General features: G+C 52.5%; 1 protein-coding gene across 1 annotated transcript in view; it reads left to right on the forward strand.

Moving 5' to 3' along the window:
• The window catches only part of DNAJC11 (DnaJ (Hsp40) homolog, subfamily C, member 11), a 14950-nt gene extending 6385 nt beyond the window's left edge, over positions 1-8565 (forward strand). Inside the window, exons 4-15 of the mRNA XM_010157672.1 lie at positions 1218-1346; positions 1951-2073; positions 2844-2917; positions 4142-4331; positions 4528-4613; positions 5044-5160; positions 6105-6260; positions 6480-6549; positions 6657-6714; positions 7278-7420; positions 7864-7993; positions 8530-8565. Coding sequence (XP_010155974.1) covers positions 1218-1346; positions 1951-2073; positions 2844-2917; positions 4142-4331; positions 4528-4613; positions 5044-5160; positions 6105-6260; positions 6480-6549; positions 6657-6714; positions 7278-7420; positions 7864-7993; positions 8530-8555 — 1302 coding nt within the window. The 3' untranslated portion in view covers positions 8556-8565. The remainder of the gene's footprint in view (positions 1-1217; positions 1347-1950; positions 2074-2843; positions 2918-4141; positions 4332-4527; positions 4614-5043; positions 5161-6104; positions 6261-6479; positions 6550-6656; positions 6715-7277; positions 7421-7863; positions 7994-8529) is intronic.
• The last annotated feature ends 216 nt before the right edge of the window (positions 8566-8781 follow it).

The following is an 8781-nucleotide window of genomic DNA, read 5'->3' on the forward strand; positions in this document are numbered from 1 at the left end:
GGCCCTGCCCATGGCAGGGGGGTTGGAACTAGATGATCTTTAAGGTCCCTTCCAACCCAAACCCTTCCATGATTCTATGATAACAGCTGAGGCACAGCCCCTCTACCAGAGCTCTCCTGGAAATAATCGCACCTTCCTGCGTTAAAATATTTATCCAATTTCAGAAAATAAACATTGAGAAGAGGTTGGGAATCTCCAGAGTGAATTAACTAGTTGGGAGCCAAACCAGCGAGTCTGGTCGAACTCTGCAACTCCTCCTGTGTTTGTGGCTCGGCGTTTGATGAGAGCAGAGTGAGCAAGGGCTGAAAGAAGAATTTATTCCACATACACAGACCCCGTGTGAGTGGGTTTTGTACCTGCCCAGCTGTTCAGCTTCTTTACACGGATGGCTCCGTGCGTTCCGTGCTTGCGCACAGAGGTTTGGGGGTTTTGGTGCTGGCGGTACGTTCTAAATGAGCTGGGATACTGCGCAGTAGGTCTGCGGGGAAGGTTCCCGCAGCCTCCTGACGCTGTATGACCCAGATGAGGATCTGATCATGCCCTTTGCAAATCAACCTGCTCTTGCTGTTAGTCTGAGTGAGCACAGCAGCAGGTAGCCAGACTATTTAGCTATGGCCTAGTTTTTTGTGGAAATAAGCTTTTCTATGGTCTGAGATGGGGAACGTTTACCGCTTGCTGAAAGTCTATCCTTGTCCAGCCTTTCTTCTGATTACAAGGTATAGGTTAGTCACAAAATTTGTGACTAACGAGGCCAATTGCAAGTGCAGGATGCAGCTCAAAACTGTTGTTTCGGATAACTTGTAAGAAGCGGCACGTAGAGGGATTTTGGCCGAGTTCCACTGGAGAAAAATTTATAAAATACATTATTTCAACTTGGAAATACTGACAGAGCCGGGTCAGGTGTGGGGGAAGAAACCAGCTGCTGACAGTGTTCTGCCTGCCTCTGCAGAGTTGCCCGCTAGTGCTACAAGCTGCGTTCCTGCTGGAAAACTGTCTTCCCTCCAGTTAATCTTCCAACGTATTTTGCTGGTTCAGAATATTGTAATCATGCAGTCTGGTTTGTCTTGGATGCGTAGGAAACGCGTTTTGGAGTGGAAAAGGTAATTGAAGAATAAGGGAAAACTGCAAAATCCTGTAACTGTATGCAAGGGTGGTTCAGGCGTTTGGCCTGTGTTGGCTGTTCACGCGTGGTACATCTTTCCCTTGTCATTCCTTAGGGAACAATTAGTGTTGGAATAGATGCCACTGACCTCTTTGATCGTTACGACGAGGAATACGAAGATGTGCCTGGGAGCAGCTTTCCGCAGATTGAGATAAACAAAATGCACATATCCCAGTCCATTGAGGTAAGGGGGGCAGACCCTGCTGTGATGGGGCCGAGGCCACGGGGCAAGGGGTCTCATCCGGATTGTCACTTACCAGCCTGGGTGGGAAGCGGGCACTCAGTCCCAGCAGCACTGCGTGGCCACTGCCGCAGGCGCGGTGCAGCTGGCGGCCTTCCCGCTGGTGGGGAGGCTCGCTCCTGGTTGGAGAGAGGTATCTAGTTCTCAGGGAGCGGGGAGGGTTTGGTGTACGAAAACAAACGGCGCCAGTTCTGAGGATGCGGGTCGGGGAAGATGGGGCTGTTGCCCCTTGGCCGGGGAGCTGAAGAAGCGTCGTCTGCTAGTGAGATCAGCCGCGCTGGCAGCTCACGGTCAGGCAGTGCATCAGCGGTGGCACAAGTGGCGGGTGCTGTGAGAATTACCCCACTTTTTGCCCTACTTGCTCTTTGACCCAAAGTTCAGAGCAAGTGTGGCCACTCCGGGTTCAGAGCCCTGGGCGCAGCGGGTGATGAGGAGTCAGCTGGAGCGTTGCCGGTCTCTGCGCGGTCAGGATTGCGCCCTGGCGGAACACGCATTACATGCCTGAGTCGGGATCGGAGCAACTGCTGACAACACACTCGTTTTCCAGGCACCGCTGACTGCCACGGACACAGCCATACTGTCTGGTAACCTTTCCACTCAGAATGGGAATGGAGGTGGATCCATTAACCTTGCTCTGAGACGAGTGACTTCTGCCAAGGGATGGGGAGAGGTGAGTGCTAGCTGGCACGCGTGTTTATATCCACCCCCTGGCCGGCTGCTTGGATGAGCTACCTCGTGTTTGTTTTCCTCAGGGAACTTCCGCTCTGTTTCACCTCTCATTTTCTACATTCTGTAGAATAAGGAATTCTCAAAGGAATTTGAGAAGGGAAGGCCAAACCTTGGGTTTTCTTACTTGTTTCCCCTTTACATCTGGCTGTGCATTTGGACTTGGCTTACGCTGGCGGAACTGTTGCTTGGTGCCTCCAGGGCCTTTCTAATTTCACTGTCTGAAGGCTCCCAGGCGCCTTCCGGGGGCTGTGGGCACGCACAGTGACAGTCTGCCTTCACTTCACAAACTGCTCGGCTCACACAGGAGAAAGTTCCGGGGAAAACAGTTTGACTCCCAGGCAGCTTTGATAGAAGGAGCTGAGTTACCCCCAAAAGCTGCACCTCGCTAGGCCGGTGGCTTTGAGATGCCATTGCTGTGCCTGGCAGGTGGCTGCTTTCTGCACACTGGCCACGGCTACCCTGTGAGAAAGGGGAGTCTTCTTTTCTTTTGAGAATCCGTAGGCTGGGGGCGTTTGATTTGCATCAGCATTCTGCATGGTAATACCAAAGGTTGTGGGTAACGTTATCAGTCAGTTACTGAAAAGGTTTTAAAAACCCCACGTAATAAACTTACTTGGGAGGTGCAGATGTAGCAGGAACTGCTTTTTGCAGGTTCTTTCCTGTTGTAAAAGACATTTTCTTCTAACACTTTGGCATTGTGCATTTCAACAGTTGGAGTTTGGAGCAGGAGACCTTCAGGGACCTCTCTTTGGCCTGAAGATATTCCGTAATCTTACACCAAGATGGTAAATATTAGAAAATTGATCTAATGGGTAATATTCCACATGAAGGGACTCAGCAGCCTCGGTTCTTTTCCGTGTTAATTCTGGATTTGTTTTCTATCCTACAAAATAAGGTATTTCTTTCGACATAAGGTCTCACTGCAGTGCACATCAGAATGCTTGTACTCTTCCTGTGTGTCGTGTCCTCCGTTTTCATACTTCCAGTTAAAGAAGGTCAGATTTCCACATCCGTGGATTTGTATTGGATCTTGTTGTGAATTCATGATCCTTGAGGCCTGATCTCGCAATCAGAGCAATGGCAGTTTGCTGTGGGATCAGAACCAGAAATGGGGGAGCTCTTCTGGGGCCTCCACGTGTGAGATGGAGTTTCTCACACGACAGGACAAGGGGTAACAGGTTTAAACTGGAAGAGGGAGATCGAGATTGGACATCAGGAACAAATTCTTCCCGGAGAGGGTGGGGAGGCACTGGAACAGGTTGCCCAGAGAAGCTGTGGATGCCCCATCCCTGGAAGTGTCCAAAGCCAGGCTGGATGAGGCTTGGAGCAACCTGGTCTAGTGGAAGGTGTCCCTGCCCATGGCAGGGGGTGGGACTGGGTGGGCTTTGAGGTCCATCCCAACCCAAACCATTCTGTGATTTGAGGGAAATAATGCCGAATTTGTCACGAGTATGGCGACATCAGAATGTCAGCTGACTACACTTACAAATGTATAGAGGTCTCGAGTTGCAAAGGAGAGCACAAGTGAAAGGTTGTGATCAAAGACAGGCATTAGAGCTCCGTGGGAGCCACTGTAGGCTTTCTTCTTTGTATATTATCTAATTCAGTACGCCATTCCTCGGATCTTATACAGGGATCTTGTTCCCGCAGAGCCCTTAATGCTGGCTTCGGAGCTGGTGCTTGAGGGTTGTTAACTAGGAGGGCTGCTCTCTTCTAGCAGCCGAGTGTGCTGCTCTGCAGACAGCCGTGGGCAAGAAGGGGAAGAGTGGAAGGGGAAGAACACTGCCCTGCTGCAGTGCTGTGCCACAGGCTGTAAACCAGGGCGTGAGCCGCTCTCCGGGCAGTGCGGTGGTCGGTACAGTCTGGATGGGTTTGAGTTTTCCCTCAGGCCTCACAGCTGCTGCAGGACGGTCTCTGCGTGCTCAGCAGGGCTCCTGGGTGAGGAGGAGTTTGCAGCCATCTGGGAGCCTGTGTTTTATCGCTGATGAGGCTTTCCTTCTTCCTCCTAGTTTCATCACTACAAACTGTGCCCTACAGTTTTCATCCCGTGGGATTCGCCCAGGCCTCACCACGGTCCTGGCCCGCAACCTCGACAAGAACACGATGGGGTACTTACAGTGGCGGTGGGGCATCCAGTCAGCCATGAACACGAGCATTGTCCGGGACACCAAAACCAGCCATTTCACTGTGGCGTTACAGGTGAGAGCCCCGTTGCTGCTCGCTTTGCACCCAGGGCTGGTGGATCACCGCTTAGCTCAGGGTCAGGGTGCGCAGCGCAGGCTGCGATGAGTAAGTGGCCAGCATGGCCACTCAGAGGATAAGAAAGGAAATTGGGAGGAACGATCAGGGGTGGCCGAGAGCACGTTTTCTTACATTGGCTCCTCTTCTCTTTCAGCTGGGCATCCCCCATTCTTTCATGATGGTCAGTTATCAGCATAAGTTTCAGGATGAGGATCAAACACGAGTGAAAGGTTCTGTCAAGTAAGTGTGCATGAGGAGATTTGCCTTGCTCATGGCCTGAAGGTTCTGTCCTCTCCCGCTGCTGTAGGCCTCTGGGTTCCAGACAGACCAAATGCTTCTGTGGTCTGTGGGAATCTGCTTTTCATTAATTAAGTCTGGTAAAAGCTGAGGTGAATGTCTTGAAGGCTTAGCTCTGTGTGCCTCTTCGGGTACGTGTGTGATAGCTGTATCACCACCAGTAAGAAAGCGGAAGGTTCTCGCAGTCTATTTACTACTTCACAGCTGCAAAGGCCAATCTCATGCTGTGGGTACACAGTGAATGTTCCAGTGGCCAACTTCTGCTGCACACGGATGTATTTCCCTGTTTCACTTGTTGGGGAACTGCAGGATTTGATGAAGAGAAACTCAAGACTCTTCCCTGTCTCACCAGTGTTTGGTTCTGTCCTTCCAGGGCAGGTTTCTTTGGGACCATAGTGGAGTACGGAGCAGAGAGGAAGATTTCCAGACACAGCGTTTTAGGAGCCACCGTCAGCATCGGCGTTCCCCAAGGAGTGTCTTTGAAAATCAAGTCAGTCCCAGATCACAACTCGGGGTTGCAGAGGCTGACCATAACCTGCGTTCCCTTGTTTCCGAGGTTTAGGTGGGGCGGTCCCGGTCGTGGGGTGCATCGCTGTGACGCTCTGAATGGCTGCAGCCGCCCCTCGAACGCCGTGGTGCCCATCGGGCGCAGCGTGTGCCTGCTGCTGGGGTTGCTCTGGGCCTGAGACGTCTCTCTGGGGGCGTGCCTGCGTGCGTGTGCACGCATCAAAATGCTCGGCAAATACAGCTTGGAGTAAGGCTTGGGGTATTATGGGAAGTGTGTGGAAGATTCTGAAAACATTACTACTGGAAGTGGATTTAATTGCATTCCGGTTTTCTAAGTCTGCACCCAAGTGTGTACTTGAACTGGTGGATTACCTTAACCATGCAGGTGCCTGGTGAGGGAGTTGACCGAGGAGCAGAACTCGCCCAGGGTTCGGGTGCCGTAGTGCACCTTTAATCAGTGCCAGGAGAGGGCGTGCCAGGATGGCGAAACTCCTATAACGGCCTGAAGAGCCTGATCGCCGGAAACTACTGTTTTCTAAAATAAATATTATTCTGAGCATCAGCAAACTGTTAACGTTGGCACGCAGCAGTGCTGTGAACACAGACCTCTAGGCATTCTCTTTGCTTTGTTTGATTTTGGTCCCTTTCCCTGATGAAATTAATAACCAAATGAATTCTCCTGAGATTAAAAAATCCCACTTTAGAGTGGTCAGGTCCTACCACAAGAGGTGTCTGCGACATAAGCGTCTGGCTCTGGGGGGTGTCAGCTGGCTGTCGTACCACTGTCTATCGGATTTTCACCCTCAGCCCATCACTCCTCTCTCCTGGGGCTCCGCAGAGGTTCAGCGGCGTACACTGCTGCTGAGTGTGCTGAATTGAGCACACTGAACTGCAATTCCTCTTACCTGTCGCTCTGTTTTGTTCCAGGTTGAATAGGGCTAGCCAGACCTACTTCTTCCCTGTCCACCTAACAGATCAGCTGCTTCCCAGCGCTGTGTTCTATGCCACCGTGGGACCTCTAGTGATCTACTTCGCCATGCACAGGCTAATCATCAAACCCTACCTCAAGGCACAGAAGGAGAGGTGAGCTTACAAGACTCTGCTTTCAATTCAGAGCTGGGAATTCAAAGACTGGGGTATCCAGCTGGGGCACTGTGGTTCACCCCAACTACTGAGATCTGGAAAGGCGGGAAGAACCTTAAACTGAGCTCGCTTGGGGGGTGGTTGTGGGTCAGTTGTAGTTTGGGGGGTGCGGCGGCATCGGTCGCTTCGCGGCTAGACCTGTCCCCTTCCTTGTGCCAGGGAGCTGGAGAAGCAAAGGGAGAGCACAGCCAGCGACATCCTCCAGAAGAAGCAGGAGGCTGAAGCCGCGGTGAGTCTTCCTCGTAACAGCATCCCCTGAGTTCAAGGAACCTGTTCCCACTCTGAGCTTTTCTCTTTCGGACACTGACTGTAGCTCTGCCCTTTGCGTTGTGGCAGGTCCGGTTAATGCAAGAGTCCGTCCGGAGGATAATCGAAGCGGAGGAAGCCAGAATGGGTAAAGATTACAACACCATTTGCTTCTTCCCTAAATTTAGAGAGAGGAGGGAACAGTACAAAGGCTGGGTAGTTGAGGGTCAGGAACGCGAGGAGGTTTCTTCACTTCCATCCTAACAAAGTGCAGCGTAATTGCTGTCGCATGTGTAGCGGGGAAGTTCCATTGTGATTTGGCTGGCTCATGGTGCCTGAGCGTAGTAGGGATCAGCGGGCTGAAGAGGGGAGTCTGGATTCACCTCTCCACAAAAGAGGTGCAGAAGTTTAGGTTTGACTGATCTCCAGCTTCCATGGTTTGCTCCTGCATCATCATGGAAACCTGATGTTTGTTAGCAATTTCCCAGAGCGTGTTCCCAAGTGAACTGCCATCCGCTGGGACGGTCAGGTCAACGTGGCGTCGGAGCCTTGTCGTTCTGCCCTAGTGCTGACTGATTGCTAACAAACACGCCGGCAGAAATGCTCTGCTGTCTGGAGAAGCATGGCTCTGGGCCATGATGGCCGTTTCACCAGTGCCTGCCCAGCTGCCGGGGGAGCCTTTCATCATCTGTGATTTCCTGTGAAACGCAGGTTTGATTGTAGTGAACGCCTGGTATGGGAAGTTTGTCAATGACAACAGCAGGAAGAACGAGAAGGTGAAAGTAATAGATGTGACCGTGCCCCTGCAGTGCTTGGTGAAAGACTCCAAACTCATCCTCACAGAGGCGTCCAAGGTACGGAGCTGTGCTGTCAAACCCGGCCTCGGGGGGCTGGAAGGTGTGACGCGGGGTTTCGACTGCCCCGGGTGCTGTCCTGCCAGGGGATCGCCCCAGGGTGCTTGGAGCTAGTCACTAGACCCATGTCCAGAAGCCCTTTACATACCAAGTGTTACGAACCTCCAGGAGCTGTTTCTCTGGGCATTTCCAGTGCCAAAGAAACAGTGTCTCTGTTTGCAGCCTGGGACGGTGTGTTACAGCCTGGGGCTGTACACCAGAAACTTCCCAACCCTGAGTCGCTCATTTCTGCCTATGCCGAGGGGATTCCTTGGCTTCTTGTCTCACTGGCAACAAAACTCCTTTTAATAACACCTCGTTCTGGCACTCAGGGTGGTTTTGGTCAGCTGAAGAGCTGTGAAAGGGCATTCCCTGATGCTCACTTTGTTCTCCTCTGGTTCAAGGCCGGGCTGCCGGGTTTCTACGACCCCTGCGTGGGTGAGGAGAAGAGTCTGAAAGTGCTCTATCAGTTCCGAGGAGTTCTGCACCAAGTCATGTCCGCTGACAACGAGGCCCTTAGGATACCAAAGCAATGTAAGTACCAAGGACGAGTAAAGGATTGCTCCAGCTCTGTGTGGTGAAGCACGCAGAACTGGGAATTCTGGGGTCAGAACTGGGGTTACCACGATGGACTGGCCATGACACGCCTGTGGAGCGTGACCTGAAAGAGCTCAGCAGCACCGCTGCAGCAGCTTACACCGGCTAACCAGAGGCCGCCTGCAGCTGCTGGTGGCCCAGTGGGCAGTTGGCTTGCCCTTTGGGGGCAAGGTGGAGGCCTGAGCCTCATTTATCCATCTGCCAAAACATTCTCCCTGCCAGGATAATTTTGTGAACCAGGTACCTGCTAGTGACAAGTTGCACTGGTACCCCCGTAGGTCTGGGGAGTTGGGGAAAGGGCACGAAGCTGCGTTAACTCTGGATCGTCTCCCTGGCCCAGTTTAGGGATTTCCACCTTACAAAGCTTCCGTCTGTGTGGGAGGAATCGTGTTGAGTTAGAAACGTGGTGGGTTCATGCTGGGATGCGTCACCCGACGCAACGGCACGCGTCCATTCGTGTTCTCGTCCCGCAGCTCACAGAATCGATGCCGATGGCTAATCAGGTGGGAGCATGTCCGCTACGGAACCTGGGCCAACGGAAACTACGGAACCTTCCCCTGGGCGCGACGAGTTTGAACAGAGACGTTTTTATTTTTATTGCCCGCGTAGCGGGTGGTGTCCCACCCGTTACGTCAGGAGCGAGGGAGAGAGCCGGCTCCGGGCGGCTCCGAGGCAGTACTCTGAATTGCGGCTCGGTAACCAATAAAGCAGCGTGACTCGGAGTG

The sequence above is a fragment of the Eurypyga helias genome, unplaced genomic scaffold (assembly GCF_000690775.1).
Source record: "Eurypyga helias isolate BGI_N326 unplaced genomic scaffold, ASM69077v1 scaffold29718, whole genome shotgun sequence".
NCBI classification, from domain to species: domain Eukaryota; kingdom Metazoa; phylum Chordata; class Aves; order Eurypygiformes; family Eurypygidae; genus Eurypyga; species Eurypyga helias.